This window comes from Herpailurus yagouaroundi, unplaced genomic scaffold (genome assembly GCF_014898765.1).
Source record: "Herpailurus yagouaroundi ecotype Mexico unplaced genomic scaffold, PumYag 100, whole genome shotgun sequence".
Taxonomy (NCBI): domain Eukaryota; kingdom Metazoa; phylum Chordata; class Mammalia; order Carnivora; family Felidae; genus Herpailurus; species Herpailurus yagouaroundi.
In genome coordinates, this window is record NW_024412391.1 from 22,791,587 (window position 1) to 22,819,355 (window position 27,769).

At 37.4% G+C, this 27,769-nt stretch overlaps 1 protein-coding gene across 17 annotated transcripts in view; it reads left to right on the forward strand.

The window, feature by feature from the left end:
• CADPS2 (calcium dependent secretion activator 2) overlaps nucleotides 1-27,769 on the forward strand; it is a 555,001-nt gene that overhangs the window by 385,885 nt on the left and 141,347 nt on the right. For 12 of the 17 annotated variants that reach the window (XM_040472104.1, XM_040472105.1, XM_040472110.1 and 9 more), the window contains 5 exons: nucleotides 7,268-7,376; nucleotides 8,380-8,580; nucleotides 10,028-10,036; nucleotides 15,512-15,648; nucleotides 17,923-18,110. In XM_040472104.1, the coding sequence (XP_040328038.1) occupies nucleotides 7,268-7,376; nucleotides 8,380-8,580; nucleotides 10,028-10,036; nucleotides 15,512-15,648; nucleotides 17,923-18,110 (644 nt within the window). The remainder of the gene's footprint in view (nucleotides 1-7,267; nucleotides 7,377-8,379; nucleotides 8,581-10,027; nucleotides 10,037-15,511; nucleotides 15,649-17,922; nucleotides 18,111-27,769) is intronic. The other 5 variants (XM_040472106.1, XM_040472113.1, XM_040472115.1 and 2 more) reach the window with 1 other exon arrangement.

Genomic DNA, 27,769 nt, shown 5'->3' on the forward strand with positions numbered 1-27,769 from the left:
CCAGCTTTCTTTTGACTTCCAGTAGCATGGTAGATAGTTCTCCATCCCCTCACTTTCATTCTGAAGGTGTCCTCAGGTCTAAAATGAGTCACTTGTAGATAGCAAATAGATGGGTCTTGTTTTTTATCTGTTCTGATACCCTATGTCTTTTGGTTGGAGCATTTAGTCCATTTACATTCAGTGTTGTAGAAAGATATGGGTTTAGATTCATTGTGATGTCTGTAGGTTTCATGCCTGTAGTGATGTCTCTGGTACTTTGTGGTCCCTGCAACATTTCACTCACAGAATCCCCCTTAGGATCTCTTGTAGGGCTGGTTTAGTGGTGATGAATTCCTTCAGTTGTTGTTTGGGAAGACCTTTATCTCTCCTATTCTGAATGACAGACTTGCTGGATAAAGGATTCTCGGCTGCATGTTTTTTCTGTTCATCACATTGAAGATTTCCTGCCATTCCTTTCTGGCCTGCCAAGTTTCAGTAGATAGGTCTGTCACTGGTCTTATCAGTCTCCCTTATAAATTTGAACAGGGGCGCCTGGGTGGCGCAGTCGGTTAAGCATCCGACTTCAGCCAGGTCACGATCTCGCGGTCCGTGAGTTCGAGCCCCGCGTCAGGCTCTGGGCTGATGGCTCAGAGCCTGGAGCCTGTTTCCAATTCTGTGTCTCCCTCTCTCTGCCCCTCCCCCATTCATGCTCTGTCTCTCTCTGTCCCAAAAATAAATAAACGTTGAAAAAAAAAATTTAAATTTGAACATATTTTGATTTTACATGCAAACCCCATCAACAAACTTCTTTTGCTGGAATGTGGTGAATATAATAGTTTTTCTCATATATATGAAAACTAGACCTATTATTCAGAATCTCTATAAAAAAATTAGAATTGAAGGATTAGCAAAAGCATTTGAATTGGGGTCTTGGCTAGTCTTCAATGTAATGCTAAGAATTCTTTTATGGAAAACACCTAGGAATGCTGGGTAAGGTATAATACACATCTTTTTTACATGCATATCTGAACTGCAAGAAGAAAGGAAAACCCCAGGGACCAAAGAGTGAAGCTTGTGAGTTGACTTTGTAGCGGTATTGGAGCTGGACACACAAGGGTGTTGATGTTGGTTTGTAGGGATTTTACTGTTCACGCAAAGAAAACATACCCTGAGGCTTACTCAGAGTGGGAATTTGGATAAGAGATCTTCTCATAAAGAACTTAAAAGATCTAGATCACTGTGAAATGTGGACTAGAAAAAAAAACTGCCCCCAGGCTAGTAAATTTATATTTGGCTCTAAATATGGAGTAAAAATGACTCCTGAGAATTTGTAACTATTAGCCTGTACTCAGAGAATGTTGAAGTTCTAATTTATTTTATACAAATTTAAGGGAGAAATGCTCAAGTTAAGAAATAAACATAAAAAGTACTTATGGATTGGTGATATATCTGAGGCATCTGACATTTTTAAAAAACTTTTTGGAGAGATGAACCTTTAAAGTAGGTTTTATAAAATATCCACAGATAAAATGGTGTTGGATATGAGCTCATAATTTAAAATCACAGAACAATAAACTACTTATTTATACACCCAAGAATTTTAGTAATAACTATCATATGTATAAACTACAAAATAATTAAACTTAGGGTGATGAAATTTATAAACTGATTCAAAACTATAAGAAAAAACACACTATGAAAAATGAACAAGCAGTTTTGGAATAGGACTATGTGGAGCTAGTAAAAATTTTAAAGTCATTGAAATTATATCTTTATTGGACAGGTTAAACAGGTTAGACACATCTAAAGAGAAAATTAGTGATGTAATTAATGATAGAATATTATAATCTTAAGAAATTACTCAGCATAGAGAAATGAAGAAGCATAAAGTATGCAGAGGTTAAAAGGTAGGAAAGAATCTACAGTTCCAAGATACTTGTGATAGAATTTGAAGAAAGAGTAAAGGGCAAATGAGATAGAGTCAACATTTGAAAAGATAATGAATGAGATTAAAATTTGATAAAAGTCACAAATTATCAGATACAAGAAATACTACAAATATTAACCAAGATAAACATTAAAACTCCCTATAATTTCACAGTAAAACTATAGGATAACAGGACTGGCTGGCTCCATTGGTAGAGCATGCAGGGTCATGAGTTTGAGGCGCCTTGATCTCCGGGTTGTGAGTTGGAGCCCATCGAGGGTAGAGTTTGCTTTTAAAAGAAAATTTTTAATTAAAACACAGGATAACAAAGATAAAGAGTACATTTAGGAGAAATTAGAAAAGGCAAATTCACTGCAAGGGGACCACAGTCAGACTCTCATCAAACTTTTCAATGTGGATTATGTAAGGTTTCTGATGATGGAATATCTTCAAAGTGCTGAAAGATTATTAGCCTAGAATATTATATAACCAACTAAACATTCATAGGGTAGGGGCTTCTGGGTGGCTCAGTCAGTAAAGCGTCCGACTCTGGCTCAGGTCATGATCTCACGGTCCGTGAGTTTGAGCCCCGTGTCGGGCCCTGTGCTGACAGCTCGGAGCCTGGAGCCTGTTTTGGATTCTGTGTCTCCCTCTCTCAGACCCTCCCCCGTTCATGCTCTGTCTCTCTCTGTCTCACAAATAAACGTTAAAAAATTTTTTTAAAAATATATAGGGTAGAATTAAAGACATTTTTAAAATAAAAACTGACTGAAAAAGTTTTTACTAAGGAAGGAAATTGAATTCAGTGATGGTGCGTGCCTTCTTTTAAAAACTGGTCATGCCCTAGGCAACAGAGCAGGTTTCAAAAAATACTAAAATTCTGAATCATTCTGGTCACAATGGAATTACTTTAAAACTCAGTAAGAAAAATGTAACCACACATCCAAATATGAAAGCACACTTGTAAATAGTTCATGTGTAAAAAAGACCTAATGAAATGAGAAATACTTAGAACTGAACTAAGGAAAATGCTGTATGATAACTTGTGAGATTAAGCTAAGGTAAACTTAGAATAAACCTAGATATATATGCATTTAGGCTTATTGAACCTATATAATAACAACTGAAAATGAGTAAGCTAAGTAGATGAATTAAAACATTCATAAAAGAATAAATGAAGCCCTCCCAAAAAGAAGGGAGAAATAATAAAGATAGCAGAAATTAAGAAATAGAAACAAAGAATAGGGAGGAGTAACTAAATGCAAAGATACTCCTTGAAGGTGCTCAAAAAGGTAAATAAATCTCTTGCAAAACTGATTATGGGAAAAGGATTTGAATGACTGATAACATTAGGAAATGAGCAAACTTGTTTAATAAAGTAACCCACAGAAAAGAAATCCCAAGTGGCTAATAAAAATAGGAAATGTTCAGCCGTATTAGTAATGAGAATTCAGAGAATTCAGAGAAATTCAGAGAATAGAGACACGCCACGTACCATTCGTCAAAGTTGGTAAAATATTAAAGACTCAAAAACCAAGTTAAGCAAAGATATGTAGTACCGGGAGCTCCCCTGGACCCTTGGTGTATGTATGCACTGGAAAGTAGTTTTGCAATGTCTAGTGAGGATGTAGATACACATGCCCAGCGTAGCAATTCCCTTCCCTGATGTAGCCCTTTAGGCAGCTCTAACACATGTGTGCGAGAATGACCGTTGTGGCACTATTTTTAATGGCAACAAGTGGAAGGTACTGAAGGCCATCATTAAGACACTGGGTAGAGTGTGGCAGTTCAGATAACAGAGTAGGTATCAAGATGGCTAAACATCATGTTGAACTTTTGGGGGGAAAAGTTGCAGAAGAAAGGTACATGATTTATTCATACAAAGTGTTAAAATGTGTGAAGAAGTACTTGATTTTCTCAATTTACTTATGTGGCAATTGTGATTTGTGATAAATACGTACTTGGTCTTTATCCCCATTCTAGCATAGAATCCTTGTACTTTTCTACTGAGTGGTAAAGCTGTCTTATGTTTATGAGATGATTTTAGAGCCCACCTAAGCATGGGGGCTGTTTGCCTAGAGAATCAACAGTGTGATTAGAACTGGAACTTTCACTTCCACCTACCCCCCACATCCTCCCAGACCTCAGGGAGGAGGCAGGCTAGAGGCTGGATAAATTGCCAATGACCAGTGATTTAACCAATCAAGTAAGCCTCTATAATGAAGCCTCTGTAAAAAAACAAAATAAGGGGGTTGAGAGAGCTTTTCAGGTTGGTGAACAGATGGAAGACTTAGGAGGTTGTGGGAAACCCTGATCTGTAGCCAGTCAGAAATACAGGTAATAATTTGGACTAGTGTCTGAAGTACAAGGAGAGAGGGGCATCTGGGTGGCTCAGTCAGTTAAGCTTCTGACTCTTGATTTAAACTCTGGGCATGATCTCATGGTTTGTGAGTTGGAGCCCCTGCAGTTGGGCTCTGTGCTGACAGCATGGGACCTGCTCGGGATTCTCTCTCTTCCTCTATCTCTGCGCCTCCCTTCCTTTCCACCCCCCCCCCCCCCCACCGCGTGCAAATAAATAAACTTAAAAAATGGAGTTCAAGGAGAGAGTGGTAAGAACCTCCCATCTGTAGGTTACAGTCTGGGTTTATGACTGGCATCTGAGGGGGAGTGGGGGTGGAGCAGTCTTGTAGGACTGAACCTTAACCTATGGAATTTGAGTTCTATGTGCTGTGTTGGTATAGTGTTGCAATTGAGCATATTGTAGGATACCCAACTGGTATCCAGAGCATTGCTTGTTATTGGTGTGGAAACCACCCTGCCTATGTATAAACCAGGTTGGAACTGGGTCTAGGAACCTAAAAATTTATGTAATAAAAGTTGTAAAAACATGCCTGGGAATATTAAACACAAAATCCAGCATGATAATTACCTTTGTGGAAAGAGAAAAGAAAAATGGGTTTGAATATATACACACACACACACACACACACGCATATATATACGTTGACTGTATCCAGACAAAAACCTTTAAATATATATGTGTGGGTGTATATGTACATTTATATGTACATATGTGTGTATGTGTATACACACACACACACACACACACACACACACACACACACACACGTTTTTTTGTTTTTTTAAGTAGGCTTCACACCCAGCTCAGAGCCCAATGTGGAGCTTCAGGACCTGAGCTAAGATCAGGCTTAACTGACTGAGTAACCCAGGCACCTCCATAATAGCACTTTTCAGTAATTAGTATAAATATTTTCGTCTGTATCCTGTTCATATGTATGTATAGCGTTTATCCAAAAAAGTACACTCTACATTTTTGTTTTTCCACCTGCTTTTTATGCTATATCTTAGAAATAAAGATATGTCTTTGAAAAAAAAAATCTGTTGTAAGTGCTTTGAAGGCTGAATAGCATTGTACTGTGTGATCATGTTGTAGTGTATTTAACCAAACCGCTATTGGTTTTTCCAGTTTTTGCTTACATTCAGTACTGCAGTGAACATACCACGCATGCATCTTTGAATATTTTCCATTTGTTTACTCAGAATAAGTTCTAAGATTTGCTGGATCAAAGGGATTGCATAATAAACAGTGAGGCTTACCTACTAGGAAGTTTCCAGCAGGCTGGAAACTCAGGAGGTGATGCTACAGTCTTGAAGCAGAATTGCCTCTTCCCTAGTGACACTCAGTTGTTGCTCTTCTCTGTCAGCCCGTATTGATAGGTAGCAGTTCTTTGCTGAATATATGTTTTGCATACATCTTAGTTTATGGCTTTGCCTTTTTATTTCTTTTTTTTTTTTTTTTAACATTTTATTTATTTTTGATAGAGACAGAGCACAAGTGGGGGAGGGGCAGAGAAAGCCAGAGACACAGAATGCAAAGCAGGCTCCAGGCTCTGAGCTGTCAGCACAGAGCCTGATGCAGGGCTCCAACTCACAAATCGCGAGATCATGACCTGAGCTGAAGGCAGACGCTTAACCGACTGAGCCACCCAAGCGCCCCTCCTTTTTACTTTCTTTGTGGTGTCCTTTAATAAGGAGAATTTCTTAACTTTAGCATAGTCTGTGTAACTCTTTTCCATAATTAGCTCTCGATCCCTCTTTAGTTTTTGTGTATTGGAAGGTATTTTTTGTGTTTTCTTACTTTCATTTATGTTTATAAGTGGAAAGGGGGCATAATTCACATTACCCAAACTGTTTTCCATGGAATCCTGTGTTCTACGATATTTTGCAGTTTAAGTGTTAATCCACCAAACATTCTTTTCTCCTGCTGGGAACAGCACTTCCCCTCTCTATTTGGGGGGAACATCTCAGAGCCCACCTATTGGAGCATTTGACATTCTTTGCCACAGATGTAAGCTCTTGACCCATACTGGACTAATGTCAGTTTTACCCCTTAGCCGTAGTGATTGGTCCAAATATGGCCTTAAGACTCCAGGTGGGACAGTCAGGGAGGTGACTGAAGAGCTGTTGGCCACTGTGGTTCTAGGTCACTGAGACCACAGCACAAGAAAATGAAGCCAGAGTCAAAAGAGAAGTAGAATGGAGACACAGAGTGATCTTGGCAGTGTTGAGTCTCTGGCTGCCAAAAAACTCATTCCACCCTGGACCTTCCTGTGGGTTTGCTTATGTGGGCCAGTAAATTCCCAATTTTTATTGAAATCTTTTTATTTGTTTGTTTGTTTGTTTGTTTGTTTTGAGAGCACACGTCTGTGTGCACATACAAGCAGGTGAGGGGCAGAGAAAAAAGGGGAGAGAAGATTGGAAGCAGGCTCTGCTGACAGCTGAGAGAGCGTGACGCAGGGCTCCAGCTCACAAACCGTGAGATGATCATGACCTGAGCCGAATTCAGATGCGTAACCAACTGAGCCACCCAGGCACCCCTGAAATCTTTTTTTTTTTTTTTGAAGTCTGGAAATAAGTACATTTTAAAGTGTAGTTCCATGATCATACACGTTTGAGAATGCTTCTGTTATATCTTACTCTTAGAGATTCGCAAAGTATGTTGGCCTACTAAAGGCCATCACAAAACATGCAGTAGAAGAAGCCTGTTTATCTTTATTTAACCCAGTGATTCTCAAACTTATTTTTAACATGAATACTTTTTTATGATGCTTCTATTAATGTCTCATAGAATCTTGGCCAGCAGATCATCGGCTTGGGAAATGTTATTGTAGGCATGGAAGGGCCTAACTGCAAGCTGGCAGAGGAAAGGTGCTTTCGTTTCTGAGTTAGGTTTTGAAAAATGCTAACACCTATTGAATTTTTAAAATTTGGCAAAGAATCCTCTGATTAAAAAATAAAAGAGATTTAATGCTAGCAATCTGCAAACCTTCTCTTGTGCAGGTTAGCCAGTATACCTTCGCTATGTGCAGTTATAGAGAAAAAAAGTCTGAACCACAAGAACTAATGCAGCTTGAAGGATACACTGTGGATTATACAGATCCCCACCCAGGTAATTCTAAGCTGAATCTCTTTCTCTGCTATGTATTCATGAAATTCTCATAACTCTCCTGTCTCTGTTCTACGTTTCAAGCTCCACTGAATGAATAGGGTGCATATTTCACTGAGGTACCTGGACAAGACTTCATGAGATTCGACTTCTATCTTTCTGCGGACTACTTAGCTTTAGGCTAAACTCATCATTTCTGTTGTCTTTAGGACAAGGATGCAATAGTGAAAGTTACAATAATTGGAAAAATTCTGTGAGCAATATCAGCACTGCTTACATAAACTTCTTTAGTGGAAGGCAAAAAGTTACAAGAGACAAATAGGGAGAGAAATGACCAATGAACTTTTATGTAGTCTATCAATTTTTTCCCCAATAGCACATTCTTATACTTCTCTCCTTACCTCCATATTAATACTAGGTATGTAGTAGACATTTGGTGTCTAAAATTGGTAAGAGAATGAATTAATGAATATGTGACCATGAATGAAATTAATAAAGCAATATTAAGGAATACATAGATTTAATAAATGCAGAGATTAAAAATTTCACATAGATGAAAAGTAGGAATCTGTGATCATGTTCACTAATTGGTCAGTGAAAAATGAAAAATGTCATCTCTGTGAAAGAATTTTGCAGAGGATAAGATGCCATACAGATAAAAGCATCATTTTTGCCTTTTCTGCTAAAATTACCGTATATTTCTCCTGCATCTAGCATTAGAAATGTGCCAAAAGAAGACTTTCTTCTCTGGCCTGAGCTTTCAGGATACACTATATATTTCTATGGAGTAGGTTTATATGGCTTACATAATGTTACTGTGCCATGAACTATTTGTTTCCCTAGGCTATTTTTAATTTTTAAAGTAGTACGGAAATTTAAACTTTTCTTAGTAGTATCGAGCTATTGATATCAAATTCATTCTTTTCTATGAGACCATTTAGGGAATGAGCTTAAAACTCTGCCAACTACGTAAGTTTTTTTTAATGATGTCTTTCTTTCTCCACAGGCCTTCAGGGTGGACAGATGTTCTTTAATGCGGTTAAAGAAGGAGACACGGTGATATTTGCCAGTGATGATGAACAGGATAGAATATTATGGGTTCAGGCCATGTATAGGGCTACAGGTCAATCATATAAACCCATTCCTGCAATTCAAACCCAGAAACTGAATCCTAAAGGAGGGACTCTCCATGCAGATGCTCAGCTTTGTAAGTTTTGTTAAAACATAATTTCATTATCAATTAATAACCTTAATAATATATAAAATTGCCTGAGGCAAATTTGTTCAGTATCATAGTTTACATCATTAACGAATTCCTAATTGAATAAAAATAGTTTGTATTAGTCATAGAATCAGCTCTCTAATTTTTCATACGGATCTGGAATAAATGGTGCCTGGGTTTTCAGTTACAAATTTGCCAAGCATTGGGGTACATTTGGGCATCTCAAGGGCATATAAGAAAATTCTCCAAAACTTCTAAAAGAAAATTTATTTTAATACTTATAATTGTAACGTTTTTTTTATGTGTTTTACAAAAATGGAAAAAGTATTGCAAAATTAAATGGGCATTGATAGGACTCCAGAATACCAAAATCATGAACCATCACTTTCTAGGGTTGTTCTTAACTCAGAAGAATAAGAGGGCTATTTTCTGTTGTAGATTGACAAAAAAGAATGAGTCATCAAGCCAACTTTCTTTATCTAAATACCTTAGTATTCATGTCTTCCTTTTTATGCTAATTTAAATCAAGAATTTTATTCTTCATTTGAATCTACAAGTGATAACTAATGATGTAATAATTACAGAAACGTTTTCAAACACACCTTTAATAATCATTAAACCCAGATATTCTAATTTGTTACACTTGCAAAACTTCTCTGGTCTCTTCTGTAATAAGACTTTTTTTGGTATGACTTTAAATTCAAATTTTGACTTTTCATTCAACACCCTTTACTGTTAAGGTTCTTCTCCAGGAGAATAACATCTTGACTTGCATTATTTTGTTCTCCACATCAAATAACTACTCTCTTTTCTTTTTGAGCCCCCTTCAGTATCACATCTAGGCATCTTAACGGTACATAAGACCAAATAATTAAAGATGGAATATGAGCTCAACTCCAATTACCTTTGTGTTATACCATATGTATAGTATATATACACACATAAATATATATACATATATATATATATACATATAGTATATATACACAGGCACATATATACACACACACCACTGTGTGTGTGTGTATATATATACACACACACTGTATATATAACATATATATAACATAAATATATATCTGTGTAAATATACATATGTATATACACCGTATGTATAACATACACTTTATGTTAGCTAACAGGACAATGAATTATTTTTTAAAAAACTAAAATAAAAAAGAATACTGATCTTGACCTCTATCAGAGAAACCATTTAACTTTCCAGAGAGTAGTTAGCCCTTAGTATTTTCTTCATTCCATGACTTCCATAGCATTACTTTTTCTTCTTTTTTGGTCATCTCTTGGAAGAACAACTTTTAGAGTCATTAATAGAAACTAAGAAGATAACATGAAAATAAAGTGACTAGTTATAGAAATAAATATTCTCCTAATCTATTTAACTATGCTTTTTCACTCCTTTGCTGACCTATAGCTGGTAAAGGTGAGTGTTTTCATGATTTTCTTTTTGCTTCATTGTATTAAAATTTTTGTAATAATGTGATTGTTGAAGGAATATCATGGTCTTATTTACAATGCCAGGCTCCTACTTTCTAGGCAAACCCAGAATATTTAGGTTAACTTTGCCATTTATGAAACAAAAACGTGTATTTTTGCCACAACAGAGAAGTAGAAACAACCTAATATCTACCATTCATATGGGCGTAAAGGTCATGGCTGCGAAGGTATTACAACAGCCTGCAAAACACTACTCAGTAATGTTACGTGGAAAAATACTAAATTGTGTGTATGGTATTTCACTATGTTAAACACAGTTTTATAAATAGAATAAATTATTCACAGTATATGAGTTTAATTAAAGGGACTAGTTGCTAGTCCATTTCCTCTATTTCCTGAATCATCTTTGAAGTATTTATGTTATAACTTAAACCTTTTTTAGAACTAAACATTTTTTAATGTTTAGAGATAGTCAGAAAAAAATAATAAATTTATAAAGTCTAACTTATTTGAAGATAACCTTATTTTAGGATATAAATAAAGGTATGTATTTATAGATTTTTCTAGTAAGTGAATCTATTCAACTTCCCTGTTTCTTTAGCTTTCAGGATATTTAGAAATTTTAAGAAAATAGAGTAAACTGAACAGATAGAGAGTCGGCTTGATATCCAGTTTCTCTGCTTCAGATAGTAGTACGTTGCCTTCTGCCAGACTGACAGGCAGTCTTTGATTAAACTGTCCTTTTCTATGCAAAGCAACTGTTTTTCATTTTTCTCTCATGTATATAATGCAATACAATATGTATGTAACACAATACAGTACAACACAGTTCATTTCCAATAATGTCAAAAAAGAACCAGAAAATTTACGTTTTTATTTTAAGCCAGATTAAAAAAAATCTTAAATTGGAATATAAGCTTACATTTAATTTTATGAGCTTATTTTCTTGATTAATCTAGTAAGTTGAATTTCACACTTCATAGGTATGTTTTATCTTACATTGAATATATTGTATATATTATAACATACTATTTCAAATAATACCTTGCCTGTGATTCTAGTCTGTATGTGTTGATTAAAATTGTCTTGTGAAAAATACTCCTTATTTGTTATTCATTGCAGAAAGCAAGATGTGTAAATTCATACATCCGGTTTTAATCAATTTAACAAAAACAAGCTAAGAATTATTTGGATCGATAATAGAGGTGTGAACAAACTCCTAATTAATATACGTATCAACATTTCTCTTTGGTGTTCAGCATAATACATGTGTACATAAAACAAAAAATATTAACCAAGATCTACATAAAATTTTGTAACCTGGAACTTCCTATTAGTGGCTACGTGGGTGCTATAAAAAGACAAATGGTCCTTATCTGTCCCATGTTTAACTTCATGTGAATTTTCAAGCTCATTGAGAATTTGACCTAAAAGGAAAGTATAATCAGATGTGGATATCAGCAAATGCAGCTACCAGCAAGCTCTTAACCATATGACAGTCTTAAATCAAGTTATTGTATTTGAAAAGATTCATATGCTGCTTAGTTCAGTTCAGGATTTTGCAGAGGAGGTGATGCACTCTTAGGTAGCAACACCTTTTTCATAGTCCTTTTTGGTACCTGAGTCCCAGGTCTGAACACCAGAGTGTTCTCAGAATGCTAAGGGATGCCCGCCTCTTCCCCTGCAGTGTCACATTTGCCCTCCCTCACATCCTATTCTCCCGTTTTATATTCTAATTTCTCTCAACACCAAGAGCAGTGAGTGTACATGCGTGCGCGCGCACACACACACACACACACACACACACACACACACACACACCATCCTTAGAATTAGTTGCAAAAGAAGAAACATTTCAGTTGATTTTTAAAAAAAATTTTTTTAATGTTTATTTTTGAGAAAGACACAGTGTGAGCAGGGGCAGGGGAGGGGCAGAGAGAGAAGGAGAGACACAGAACTCGAAGTGGGCTCCAGGCACAGAGCCTGACACGGGGCTTGAACTCACAAACTGTGAGATCATGACGTGAGGTGGAGTCAGACGCTTAACCAACTGAGCCACCCAGGTGCCCCTTCAGTTAACTTTTTTCCCCCTCACATCCTGAACTCTGACTTCAAATGCCTATTCTCGTGTTTGCATTCTTGAGCACACAGGGGCCGGCTGTGGTCAGTGTCTACCGAAGAGCCCCCTCCCACACACCACAGGGGGGCCTACCAGCCTGCTAATAGTCCTCGCGTTGTTTCCTAGGCTAGCTGTTTTCAAGTCAGTGTTAACTGTTTAAATTGGTACTGTCAGCCTACTCATTCTTTTCCCTGGACTTCCAACAGATGTTACCCTAATGACAAATTTAAATTTTCAGGTTCCGTTTGAATAAGCCTCTATAATTCCATACATCTATAGCAAATAATAATCTTTCTCAATTTGGGTTTTATTCCATCCACTTTTACCACACCTGGTGACAGTACCACCTAAAGACGCTGGCGCATATAGCCAACTGTTACCATAGAAACTCTCCACCAGTATCCTCAATTACCATGTCCCACATCTGTAGTTAGTCCATAGGTTAATCATCACAATTTGTGACAGTTTTGCAGTGTGTTGTTCAAGCTCAAATCTTGTCGGTTTCTTTTGATAATTTTCTTACACCATTTCAGAAGACAAACTGAACTGAAATTTGTCCTTATCGGTGAACATTTGATTAGTGCCATGAATAATTTTTCATTTAAAACTAGTCACCATAATTTTGTGTTATAATAAACATTAATTGAAGATAATCGAGTATAACCCAGTTTTAAAGCCGGTCTCCAAGCTTTGCATTTGGTATGTAATTGATATCCAGATGATCTCTGCATTTTCTAAGAGTAAATGTAGATATGTTACGCCAAGAGAAAACTACATGAAAATATTCTTGTACAGAAATAAGAAACTAGATAGTATTTCAACAATAGTTTTCCTATTGTACTTTGGTTCATGAGCGGGTGTTTTAAAGTGAAATATTTCTCACAGAGATCAAAACTGTTGCTTTTTCAAAATTTATTTCTTCATGAATTTATAGAAACTAATGAATCAGTGGTGCATCGTGAAATATATTTGCATGAAGTATTTCAAATTGTGCTTATAAGGTATAAAAAGAAAGTAGAACAGCTTGGTCTTTGCAGCCTGTATTTTGAAGATGGGGCAATCCCTAAGAATACATTTCACTTTCATAGAAATATAGCCCCAGCGAGATTGTGGGGTTTCTTTCTTTAATAGAATTTTGTTGGCCTGAATATTTTATCACTGTCGATATGGAGTCCATTTTTGTGACTTAAACTGCCATTAGGAATATTTTTATCACGAAAGCCAATTGTTGGCAAAGTAATTTTTCATTCATGTGTGTGATTCAGAAGGGCTTAACACATAGGTAAATGTGTGGTTTAGAGTTACATTTCATGAGGAAAATACTTCTTAAAGTAAATTCATTTTTAAAAATACGATTTGATTGCAGAAATGAACCATAAGTCATATTTTTCAGGACCTTGTAGATTTTATTTAAAGACTGTAAACACTTTGCTTTGGAAGCAAAAAGAGAATTATGTACAATGTATTGTATGTATTTATGTATGTAATGTATGTATTTTGTAGAAGTGTAAAAGAATTGTGGATTTTCTGTGAAATTTATTGTATATCCTATTCTCAACAGATAAGCCTTAAGTGAGTGTTATTTTTAACTTCTTGTTATGACCTTCTCCGTTGAAAGAAATAATGAATAAAATTCAGATGTTTTATAAAACTAGTAATTTCATAAAGATGTTACTAAAAGATTTTTTTCACTCAAACAAATGGAGAAATGAAGATTCTAAGATTATTTAGAACACAAAAACAGTTTTATTATATATGTACCTTGCATTTTTCAATATGCTGTCTACTAATTTGATATTATTTTTGCATTATTATATATGTAACTTTATTTTGAAAGACTATTAGACATACAAATAAAGCACAAGAGAAGTTGGATTGTCTCATTTCTCAATTCAGGAAGAGCAGTTTAATAACATTTGGTGTTCATCCAGTTAATACTAATTTACCACATGTAATGCATTTAATCATTCAGTTAAGTAATTAGTGAATGCAAGGGAATACATATGGCAGTTTCTCCATGCATCACAACCCAATACGTTACATCATCGATGAACACCCATTCATTGCTAACTTGCTGCATTCACATCTGCACTGATGTGAGATTTTTTTTTAATGTGATTCTGAAGACCCTTCAGCTTGAATTACATAGTTCTTCCATCCACAAATATGGCTGAAAGTTGAACTTGACATAGGATCAATATGATCTGGGCTAAATATCTAAATGTGACTGATTATGTTAGCATCATGTCCACAGATCAATATTGAGTTTTATTATGAGCCTGACTCCATAATTGCGTTTAATCAATAAACTTTTGTCTTCCTTCCTTTACAATTTTAGGATTGTACCATATAGGTTTTAAAAATTACATTTGGCTTACATTTAGGACTCTACTTCTTGTGATGACCAGAATGAGATCTGTCTATGAATTTTAAGGAACAATGGAGCCTCGGCCCCACCATTGTCAGGAGAGTCCACTTTTACCCTGATAACTGATTGCTTGCCTGATGCGTGCTACATTTCTAACAGAGCTAATGTAGTAACACCCCAGCACTCCTTTTGGGTGGTGTGTGTCTTTTTTTTCTCTCTACTTAGTAAATAATTCACATTGAAGACTTTGACAAAACATACCATTAATGAAAGCAGTCCTAAAAGCTTGCCTTTTGATAAACCCGCAGGGTCTGCAGGCGTTGAAAGATGCAATCTGCAAAGAACAAGAAATTTGGGTCTTTGATTGAAGTGCCATTTGGGACGTTATGCTTTGTCTGCGTATTTGCACAAACATGATGCTCCCTTTTTCCTATCTCTTAAACTTGAAGCTTGAGAGCATTCAGTGCCATTTCTACATGAAGGTTGGTCCCATTAAAGGCTCAAAAAAAAAAAAAAAAAAAGAAGAAGAAAAGAAAAAGAAAAAAAAGACTGGAAGTGATCCAGCAGAAGCCTGTGTGTTCATTTCTATCCTAGTTTGCCATTTGGAAAGCAAGCTTCTAGCCATCATTGCTATTTTTTTATGACTAGACCTGGGTTCTTTTCCAGTCAATTCCTTCTTTAAACACATACTTAAAATGTATCTACTTTCTTAAAATTGGATGAATATTAGAAGAGGCTCTGATTGAAAGTAGGATTTCCTCATTTCAAATGATCTGCAGATTTTTCCAGATCATTTTTCACTAGGCTGCAGAAAAATTGCAATTTATGTTAATATGCTGGATTCCTGGCATCCTATTTTTTGCAATGAAAATAATGTGTTATCGTGAGGCATGCATTTGGTGTTCAAAAACTGTATTTGCCCATGAGTAAGCCAGGGAAGTAAATGTATTATACATGCTTTTCTGGATTTACAGATGCAGACCGTTTTCAGAAACATGGTATGGATGAGTTTATTTCTGCTAATCCTTGCAAGCTTGACCACGCCTTCCTTTTTAGACTACTCCAGAGGCAGACTTTGGATCACAGACTGAATGATTCCTATTCTTGCTTGGTGAGTACAAGTCTGTCCATCCAGTTCCCTGTGGGTTAGAATGAAAGATTTTTTTTTTAAGTGAGAAACACTTGTTATGAAGCGGCATTTTATTCCTGACCCCTTTAATAACTGTAGTTGGGAGTTAGGGATAAAGGATTCCAATCGATTGCTTCCCAATTTGAAAATTATACACTTGAAGACCACTGCTGTGCCACTCAATAGACAGGAGAATAGACTCAAACAGACACTGACTTGTGGTTTATCAGTCCCTCTGGAGAAGGCTGAATGAAAATAAAGGCTTTAATGAAGGCAAAAAAAAAAACACACACACACACACCTCTGGGATAGGATTTACTAACACCTGTAGAGACATTTTAAGGTTTAAATTCTCACCAAATGTTGATATCTTTCGTTTCTCTCTTGTTTCTAGAAAGACAACCTAAGTGGCAGGGGAAAGAAACAGTGGGATAAATGATATGACAGGGCAACATGTAACAAGAAAGCTTTGGTTTCCTTTAACCTTCCAAAGATAATTTGAATTCCTTAAAAAAAAACTAAATCAAGTAGCTAAACTGCTACTCAATGTGTTGAAACCAGGCAGAATTTGGCATATAAAGTACCGTTTACATATAGAAGGAATGCTTGACCCCTCCGAATGTGGGCATTAAACTGAAGCCTAGGAATTGCACGTACCTTTCCAAGGATTTATATCAGTGGCCATTGCTCTGAAATGTGTCCGGCCTGAATATGCCTGTTTCCATCACCACATGGTCTTTTGACTGCTGAACATGGTATGGCAGCTACCTACAATAAAGCTACGGTCTCTTTAAAGTAAGATTTTAGACAGGATGTGCTCCAAGCTCATTGGACATGTTTGAATAGGCAGGAAGAATTAAAACCACTTACTGCTGTGATCACAATTTACTGTCCTGATAAGTCATTTGTACATTCATTATTAAGTACACTACGTGCATGGTTTAAACCTGATCCAGCCCAAACTTTACAATTATATGGAGAGTGAAATCATCACAAGACCTGATGGTGCCTTTCCGGGGACAAGCACACACACAGTGGACATCAGTGACGGGCTTCCCTTGTGGATTTCCACTCAGTGGAGTTAGGTACTGAATTACAAAAGTTGTTTTGGTTAAGTGGATGACCCCACGTGTCATAAGGAGTCTGAGGAGAGCACTACAGTGTGTCTTCAACTGCATCTAGAGGGTAGTGAGCATGGTGTGATGAGAAAAGGGTGTTTGGAGGCAGGATGGATGGCCCTGGATGTAAATCATGGCCCGACAATCGACTTTCAGTGTCTCGAGCAATTCACTAAATGTTGCTGCATTGTAGCTTATGTGGCTGTGACAGGGAGAGCATAGTAACTACCAGGCACGATGGCTCTAATATTACAGAGAGCGCAGAATATTGTATGTCCAGTTCGGTGCCTGTACCATCACCACAGTAAGTTTTTGAGAGCTTGTTTTTCTCCGTCTTAGTGTTCTTGCTGTCTTAGCTTTCTGCATTTCTCACCAATCTTTTCCTTCTCTTGCGCCATTATTCTGCCCCCTTTTAAAACCATTTATTTCTTAGTTCATATAATCCATCAAAACATTTTATGAACCAACTCTGCCTAACCCTGCCCTCCAGTATTGGCCAAGCAGACACTACCTGCTGGTTCAGTTGGCACACACACACACACACACGCGCGCGCGCGCACGGACACACACACCTTTCACATCTCGTTTCAAGAACACCAAAAACTATTATAAAACATTAACTCTGTTATATTGGTCACAGAAGGACAAACAGAACGAGTACAATGTCCCAAAAATGTAAATTTCCAAATAGCATATGTTTACCGCTGCTAGACTTAACTAGGATTTTCTTAGAAAAGTGCTTCTAGCAACTCGGCAGTTTCGATTATGGTGTCTGATCTACCGTTCTCTTTTTAATTGACTCATTCATGGATCGAAGTTTGTCAGAATGTTTTTCTTCGTGACTGACAATTTTAGATACTGTGAATAAATTTAGTTAATTTTGAATGACGGTGGAGAAAAACCGGTTTCCCGTGCCTTGCCGTGGCAATAAAGAGAGAATGGTGTTAGGTGACCAGCGTCCCAGATCAGGTCCAAAACTGTTGACATTAGCTTTCTGAAAATAACATGCAACATGCTACTAATAAAAAAAATATATCAAAAGACACTTTGATGCAGCTTCTTCTTATAACGTCTAAGAGTGCCTACAGAAAAGCGAATCCTAGTACAGAAAGAAAAAAATTTTTTTTTTCTTTTGCAGGGTTGGTTTAGCCCTGGCCAAGTCTTTGTGTTAGATGAGTACTGTGCCCGTTACGGTGTGAGAGGCTGTCACAGACATCTCTGCTACCTTACAGAACTGATGGAACATTCAGAAAACGGTGCTGTCATTGACCCAACCCTGCTCCATTACAGCTTTGCATTCTGCGCCTCTCACGTGCATGGCAACAGGTATTTTTACTTGCAAACACGCAGTGATATATGTAGGGTTGACTCGGGAAGAGAGAAAAATGTGCTTTGCCACTATCACCTAGTAACAGATTTTAAATAGCAAGCACTTCTTGCAAGAGACGGGAAAAAAACCCACAAAGGAAAAATGTACATCAATATGCTGTTGATTTAGGTTGGCTGCACTTTATGTTTCTTTTTGCCATTGAAGCCACTTGAAAGAGAAAGGAAGAGAATATCTAGGAGATTAGAAGTTGCCTTTTAGTTCTTAGGTACCACCTCACACTCAGGTCTGCACAGCTGAAGTGTCCTCTGTATGTTCATCATGATGCATATGTATGTCTGGGTAGAACTTGTTGATAGGTCCGTGTATACCTAATGGTCCATCCTTGCCTTTCCGCTGTGGAATAAGTTTTCATTGATAAAGCAAGATAAATAAGGAGGTTTATGGGGAGTCTCCTCTTAGCTCCTGCTCTGTACCTTAGGAGCAAGTGTCCTGTTTTAGCACCCTGAGCCAGTGATCTCACCTTTTGCTTTACCAAAAGGACAAAAAAAAAAAAAAAATCACCTAATACAGGCCCCCCACAGCTATGTGCTTTTGAGCTTAAAATCTCTCCATGTCTCATTCCCTACCTTTTCTTCATCCTGTTCCAGGGAACCTTATTAGGGTTCCTCCCACAAAGGGGTTACCCCTTATCCCATCCCCCTTTTGGCTTGTTTCAACCATCATTCCATCTCTCCATCTTCCTATTTCCTTTCTTCCCACAAACCTGTGTAAGCTTTTGCTAGCCTCACAGCATTACAGGATGGTCAAGGGACTCTGAAGTCAGAGTGCTGAGTTCAAAGGAATACAAATTAACAGTGTGAGGTAGGGTAAGCTTCATCATCTAGTGAAGTGTCTGGGTTTCCCTGTCCTTGAGAAGGATAGAATATAGCATCTTTCTCAGAAGTCATGAATTGGCTAGGGATTAAGTGCATTAGTATGTGTCAGGTACTTAGAACACTGCCTGACACATGATTTGTCAAAAAAAAAAAAAATGTTAACTGGTAGTTTATGTTGTCGTAAGTGTTGTTATTATGTCAAGCTACCTTTCCATTGTTCTCTTTATCTCCCCAACCAATCTTCTGTCTCCATTCCCCCATCTGCTTCTGGCTTCTAGCTCCTCACTTACCAACAAGGCTTCTTGAAATAGATTGCATAATGACCTAATCCAGGAACCTCTTCTGCGGCTTCACCTTCGCTACTCCCACTGAAAAGATGATGCTCTTGAATTTCCCAGGGTCTGTGCTGCTTGAACTGCTGCTTATCTCCCTGGTGCCGTACCGCCTCATGTCGGCTCTCCCCTTATTTATTTTTGACCATCTCTTTGCTAATAATTTTTGTTCCTCCAGACTCCCAGGTACAGGATAGCTCTTTTCTCACATCTGTTCTTGAACTTGCTCTTCTTTCTGAGAATTTTTCTACTTCACAGAAAAATTGTACTTCAGTGATCTTGCCCCTTTCCACAGCGACCTCTCTTTTTACAGACAACTCCATCCCAATGACTCTTCTAAACTATAGGTCTCTATTGACCATGGATGGCTTGAATGTTCTGGTACTTTCAACTCTGTGTATAAAATAAGTCTGTCATCTCACTAGACCAGCTTCTGTACCTCTTGTAGCTCTTAGCAGCGTACCTGGCAAAGAGTAACGAAATAAGTGCTCAGTAAACATTTGATGAGTGAATGAATGACTTCACTAGTTATGTTAATATCACTTCCATTAATGACGTATTCATTTTCCATTCATCTTTTGCTTTTACCTTCTAGACCCAGTCTGTTGCCAGTGTCAACACTGAGCACTCCTCAGGTTCGCTTTTTTATCATTTTCATTGCACTATCCTAATTCAAGCCTTCATTTTTTTCTTGCTTATTTATCTTTATACATGTCTCTACTGCTTTTTTTTAAATTTTTTTTTAAGTTTATTCATTTTTGAGAGAGAGAGAGCATGAGCAAGGGAGGGGCAGAGAGAGAGAGAGAGGTAGACACAGAATCCAAAGCAGGCTCCAGGCTCCAAGCTGTCAGCACAGAGCCTGACGCAGGACCCTAACTCACAGAGCATGAGATCATGACCTGAGCTGAGGTCAGAGGCTCAACCGACTGAGCCACCCAGGCGCCCCATCCATCTCTACTGCTTTTTTTAAAAAAATTATTTTAAGAGAGAGCACAATCCAGGGAGAAGGGCAGAGGGAGGGAGAATCTTAGGTTCCACCCTCAATGCAGATCACAATGTGGGGCTTGATCTCAGAAACCATGAGATCACAACCTGAGTTGAAATCAAGAGTCTGACGCTTAACCAACAGAGCTACCCAGGCACCCCTCTCTGCTGCTTTTTGCCCTCCCTACAAAAGTCTAGCAATCACCTTCAAAATTACAGATTAACTTTTATTCTACTCCTTTACAAAAAATTTCAGTGATTCTTGTTTGATTAGGAAATTAAAGATAAGTTCCAATCTATATTGTTAGGGTTTTCTCTACATATTTCTTGTCTGATCTACCCAGACTTCTCTCCCAGTATGCCTCCATATATAATCTTTACCCCAGACAACTCATTTATTCATCATGTCCTATTTGTCGTTTCCCAAATTTGTAATCATCCTGTATCATAAAGCTCCTCAAAGAAAGCTTCAGTTAACTTAAACACTAAAAACCTTATGCCTGTAGTTTTCTTATGAACTTTATCCTGCATACCTACATGCTGCATCCATGCCCACACTCACCTGCTTCTATCCTAGTAGGTCATATTTTAAAGGCAAAACCCAGCTCTCGTTCACCTGTTGTGCTCTGCAGGAGGAGACCACACTGCCTTGTACATTGTGGGCACACAGTAAGTATTCGCTGAGTTGAAGTTGTCATTGTTGCCATTCTCATTCCACAGTAAATGAAAACCAATCCTGGTCTCAGGATCTGGGACCTAATTATGGAACACAACCTTAACTTGAGAATTAAGGGGAAACTGCAGATTGTGGTCATTTCCCATTACCCTAAACTAAATCATCTACACTCCATAAACTTTGGTGGGGGGTGGGGGTGGAGGGTAACGGGGTGGCAACAACAGGGGACAGTCAGGATCACTAATCAATAGCCAACATGAGCAGTTTTTTTGTTTTTTTTAAACTAAAACTGTTTCTTAGCTCCTGGCTCTGTCTTACCTCCTCCTGACCAATGGATGTCAAAAGATACGTCTCCCAATGTTAGTTAGGCAGGATTCCAAAATGCAAGCGGCTGAGAAGGTTGTACTGAAACAGACCTACCCAAAGAATTTGGTACGATCAGATTATTTTCATCATTAACACTGAAAGGGATAATTAAGTTGAGAACCTTAAGTAGGACATTCAGCTAATGCTTCCCCAAAACGTGTATGTTTGAGACACGTTTTAATGGAAAGTTACTGAGGCAGCTGGGAACTGCCACCTTGGAGGCAGGCTGATTTGAATCTATAGGTTGCCATAGTTACTTTTATTCTGTAAAGCTATTGTTTTCTTTATAATGGTACACTGCAAAGTATAATATAAGGTGTGCTTATATGTTCATGCTTGTGTTATGCTTAACATAAATCCATTTTCTGGGTTAAAATGTGTACATTTTCAGATATCTCTGCATGGTATAAAACAAATACGGGTCAGTCTGGGATTCAACATTTAGGTCACGTGCAGCTTAAAAAAGAAAGGAAGAAATGCAGTTTTAGGGAAATTTGAACCTCAGTTTGAGGTAGAAATTATCTAAGATAAGCTGACGGGTATGATGTCATTCAGAAATGTCATGCCATCACAGTGAACGAATAAAAAGAGGCAAAAGATCACTACTTGAATCTAACTCTGAAATCTGCAAACTGACCCATTTTGGGCAAATGACTTAATCTTTCTGAAACCCCCAAGTTCTCATGTGTAAAAGGGGAAATGCTAATATGAAGATACTGGATAATTATCAGTACTTATTAGTTGTTATTCTAACAGTGCTTTTTCCCTTTGCCACCCAGCCACAGGGACGTAAACTGTAAGGAGAAAAAAACGTGAAAAATAGGTAGAGCTGTGGTATCTCATGCTAAGTGGAAATATTTCAGTGCATATGTAATTATAATCTTCATTTCTTTGCTGATAGAATATTCAGGTTTTAGCAACCTCGCCTTATGAGAATAAGCTTCTCTTATCCGAGTCTGCAGTATCTGATATTTATACAGACTTTTGTTAAAAATACCATCAATGTCAAGTCGGACTTTTCTACAGTATTTGCCATAGTCTCTCTTTATGATCTTTTTTATCTGTCAAGACACATTCAGAGCTCCATTTTGCTCATTACCTGAGCTACCTCTGTCAAAAATTCAAAAGGAAAAAAGATTGCCTTTTGTCATTGACTGAAGTGAAGGACAACAGTGCCGTCTGGATCTGAAATTTTTCCGGGAGCACATCCTATTACACAGCATTGAGCTCTCAAGGTGCTCTGTGCCGACCCATCTTCCCTGAATAGCACTCGGAGTGTTTCAGGAATAAAAGAATAGAGTTAAACAGAAAAGGTCTGGCTGGTACTAAGATGGAGGAAGAGAGAGAAAAAGAAAGGAAGAAAGAAAAAAGTGAGTCAAGGACAGAAACAGACACATTCCTCCTGCAGGATGATAGCCGCACGTCTGTGAATAACAGAGCCACTCAGTGATCGTGACACTAAGGACTGACAGGAACGAGAAAAGAGACTTTCAGAGACTATGCATTATAGGGCAAAGTTCTAGGTTGATATGTGTGGTTATGCATCTTGGTTTTGCTTGTTACGCTGAGGGTGGAGAAGCTAAAGCAGCAACACAAAATGGCTTTTATGTGTCAGTTTAATGTAAGGTATGTATACAGGGTATTCACTGGCTTGGCCACAGTTTAGTGGGCCCGCCTTAGAGCTGCTGCACGTCTGACAAAAGCCAGCTCAGATGCGCTTTCAAGTGCAGGGATGGGTTTGTAACATGACTAGAGTTTATATTGAAAATAATCTCGATTTTTTGTGGACTCCAGACTACGTCACAGAGTAGTAGGCAGCCTTCATGGGATCAACCATATTATTATATGATGATGTCTCCATCTTCACAGATAACATTTCCTCTGACGTACCACTTCAGAAATGGTGCCTTAACTTCCTGTCTCTTAATTTTAGGGACAGTGGTGCATGTTTGAGTAAAATCATAGATAATTGCATCAAATAGGCTCATCAAAACTTTTCCTTACCACTTTTTTTTCCTTACCATTTCTTTTTTTTTTTTTTAATTTTTTTTTTAATGTTTATTTATTTTTGAGACAGAGAGAGAGCATGAACGGGGGAGGGTCAGAGAGAGACAGAGACACAGAATCTGAAACAGGCTCCAGGCTCCGAGCTGTCAGCACAGAGCCTGATGCGGGGCTCGAACTCACAGACTGCAAGATCATGACCTGAGCCAAAGTCGGTGGCCCAACTGACTGAGCCACTCTGGCGCCCCTCCTTACCATTTCTTAATTCTAGTCTTTTATGTGTGACTTAGAGAAAATAAGTGTAAATGTCACATCAGTTGTGAATCTGGAGACTCACTTCTGGGACAGGTGGGCAACCAGATCAAATGCCATAAGCAAGGTTCATCTTCATGTAATGCGTCCAGGTGGACAGATTTCATCCTATGTGCACAGAAGGGGAAGGGATAGTGATCAATGAGTGCCTTTTAAAATATACTCTGAGGGTTCTTTGTTGATTCTCTCAGAAACTATAGAATAACCTCAGATCTGTCTCAGTCAGGCTTGCCTAGCAATAACATCTATCCCCACCCAGCCTTGAGTTCAATACTAGAGCAAGGTAAGTATGCCTTTCAAAACAACACAGACAAAAACAGAAAGTGAGCAGTTGAGTGGAAAGACATAGTATGTTGAAACAGAACATCTGTCTTCAGCTCTCCTACTTATGAGCTATTTCCTTTTGATCAGTTGGTCCTGTCTGAGCCTCAGTTTCCCATCTGTTCATTGTGAATAATTACATCAATGCTGCCACCTCATGTTTCTGGAAAACATTGTGGGTCTAACGGGACAGTGGCAAAGACCTCGCCAAAAGCAGGAGTCAAAAACCCAGTCATCAAGGGTAATAAGTAAGCTGCCAGAATGCAACCTGAAGAATATAGTTATTAAAATCACCTAATCAGTTTCCTGTTTTCCTTCCACACCACTCATTCGCAGCACACAGCTCCTAGATTTTTCTGAAATAATGCATAAAAGAGCCCACTGAAGGTAAATCGTTAAGGAAGAGACAAGGCAAAGGGTTTTTTAATACGTGTTAGAATGTAAATCAGGTTAATTTACCTTGTAAATTAGCTCTTGTAAGCAAGAACTACACCAGCTTTTTTTAAACTCAGGGCCTTTAGCGCCTTCTTAGCATCTAGACTTAGGTGTGGAAAAGTTTGAGGTCTTGAGTTGGATTTTCATGTAACTTTCTAATATACTAAAGTTTTTTTTTTAAGAACATAATATGTAATGCTGTTACATAAAAACAAACACAACTATCTGTGCACATCTATACCATTTACTAGTACTCTTGCCAGTTTAGGGGATTTAGATCTATGTTGATGCACAAAATTGGCCTATTTTTTCCCTCTCTCATACGGCTTTTATTGGGATGTGATATTCACGTTACCATAGATAGCCATATACAGTGAGTTTGGGAACTTTGTAGCTTGTTTTGTATAGACGTCAAATGACTTACTGTTTAAAAATTATCAGTGACTCCTCTTTAAAACCATCTGGGCTTTGAGACTTCTAGATGGAAAGATTTTTACCTATCACATTAGTTAATTTTGTAGTTAGCTATACAGGCTTTCCTTCTATCTTTTTGAGTGAGTTTTGTCGGGTTATGGTTTTCTAGGAAATAGTGCATTTTATCGAAGTTTTCAAATGCATTGATACTAAGTTCAAGTCATTCTTTGTACTTTTTGCTCTGCCTACTTTTTGTACATTATAATGTTGTTTATTTGTATCTTCTCTTTTCCCCCTCAATCCATCTTGCCAGAAGTTCTGTAAACTTTATTAGTCTTTCCAAAGAAGTAGATTTTGGCTTTGTTGAACTATACTACTCTTTTCCCTTTTCATTAATTTTTTTTTTAAAAAACAACTTTTTAGAAACATAATTTTAGATTTACAGAAAAATTGCAAGGATGTTGCAGGGAATTTCTATATTTGTTTCCCCTGTTACCGTCATATAATAACATGGTATATTTGTCAAAACTAAGAAACCAACATTGGCATGTTAGTTACCTAACCAGTAGTTCTTAATTGGGTTTTACTAGCCCATTTTTTTGTGTCCTATTTTTTCTTTCCTGTTCCAAGGTCCAACTCAGGATGCCACCCCTGTTGCATTTAGTTGTCATGTCCCCTCTGATCTGTGGAGTTCCTCCATCTTTTTGTTTTTTCACAACCCTGACCGTTTGGGAGAGTTCTGGTCGGGTGTTTTGTCAGATATCTCTCAGTTTGGGTTTGTGGGATATTTTCATGATTAGATTGAGGTTATGGGATTTTAAAGAGATAAAATACTGTCTCATCTCAGGAGGTCCTTGATAACCCCAAGACATCACTGGTCATCTTCACTCTAGGGTCACTTGGGAAAGGTAGTGCATGCCCGGATTCTCCACTGCAAAGATATTATTTTGCTTTCTCTAAACACTAGTTTTTGAAAGCAAGTCACTAAGTCTGACTCACACTCAGTGGGAGAGTGCCACTTTCCTGGAGGGAGGACCAACTAGATATATTATTTGGAATTCTTCTGCAAGGAAATTTGTCTTCTCTCTATTTACTCAGTCAAACATTTATCTATATTAATCTGGATTCATATGTAATTATTTTGTACTTTGGGTTATAATCTGATACTGCTTTATTTTGTTGCTCAAATGGTTCCAGCTTGAGCCATTGAGAGCTCTTTCAGACTGACTCCCTATGATAGGTACTAAAACATGCTCCAAGCTCATCTTGCATTTTCCCCCATCTGGTAAGTGGAAAGCTGTAGCTGCCATAGTGGATTCTTTCTCCTGCTTATGCCAATTTTTGCTTTGTATATTTTGAGGCTGTTTATTAGGTACATTCAAGTTTAAAATTGTTAAATCCTCCTAGAGAATGGGAATTATTATCATTGTTTAATAATGACCCTTTTTACAACTAATGTATTTTGCATTCAAGTTTATTAAATGGTTATTAATGTAGCCTTCTTTTGGTATTTGTCTGATATGTTTATTCATACTTTTAGCCTTTCTGTATTCTTGTGTTTTAGTGTATTTTATAAGTAGCAAACTAGATTCTGATTTAATTCTCCAGTATGACAATTTGTTTTTTAATCAGTTTAGTCCACTTACAATTATGTGTATTGATATAAATGAATTTATTTCTACCATTTTATTTTGGCCTTTGTTTTTTTTGGTTCATGTTTGTAGGCTTTTTGTTTCTTTCTTGGCCTATTGTTTTATCCAGGTTCTTTTCTTCTGTTTCTTTTCCCCCTCAATAGCTTACATTTTCCAACATTTGAGATTTTACCAAGCATGTTGCTAAAAAATTAAGTTTTATACTAATCAACACATTTCTTCTCCCTCTAAACAGTAGAGAGACCTTACTCTCTATGCTTTTATTCTCTGGTATTTCAGTTGTATCCTTGTTTATTTGTTTTCTATTTTATACTCAACACTTGCTTAGATTTAGAATTTTTTCCTTTTTTCCTGAAGTATATTTTTTGGAATTTCCTATTATGGAGCACTTATGGATAGTGAATTTTTATTTGGAACTGTGTGTGTTCTACATTTTTTCAAAGAAAATTTTGCTAGGTGTACAGTTCTAGATTGACCGTTACTTTCTCTCAAAACTTGAAAGATAATACTTGGTTCTCTTCTGGCTTCCTTTGTTATGAGAAAGAAAGCTGTTGGCAATCTAATTGCCATTCTTTTGATGTGGATTTGTCTCTCCTCTCTGGATACTTTTTTTTTTTTTTTTAACGTTTATTTATTTTTGAGACAGAGAGAGACAGAGCATGAACAGGGGAGGGGCAGAGAGAGAGGGAGACACAGAATTGGAAACAGGCTCCAGGCTCTGAGCCATCAGCCCAGAGCCTGACGCGGGGCTCGAACTCACAGACCGTGAGATCGTGACCTGGCTGAAGTCAGACGCTTAACCGACTGCGCCACCCAGGCGCCCCTCTCTGGATACTTTCAAGATTATTTTGTTCATTAGTGTTTTGTGGGTTCACTATAGCATATCTACATGTGGATTTCTTTTCATGTATACTGTTGGGGGTTCCTGTGGATTTCTGATCCATGTACCCTGATATTGAGTAAGTGCAGATTTCTTTGAATTTACCTTGATTTGCGTGTGAAGATCCATGTTTGCCATCGTTCTGGAATATTGTTATCTCTTTAAATGTTGGTTCTCCCCTAATCTCTTTTCTGAAATTTCAAATATCCATATATGAGGCATTTATGTTATGTATGTTTTAATGTCTGTAATACATATTCTGCTTATTTGTCCAGTTGCATTCTGGGTAATACTTTCAGTTCTATCTTCAAAGAACTTGGCGAAGTTTTTCTATAAAGGGCCAGATAGTAAACATAATAAATATTTTGGACTTTGTGGGCCATATGATCTCTGCCACAATTGCT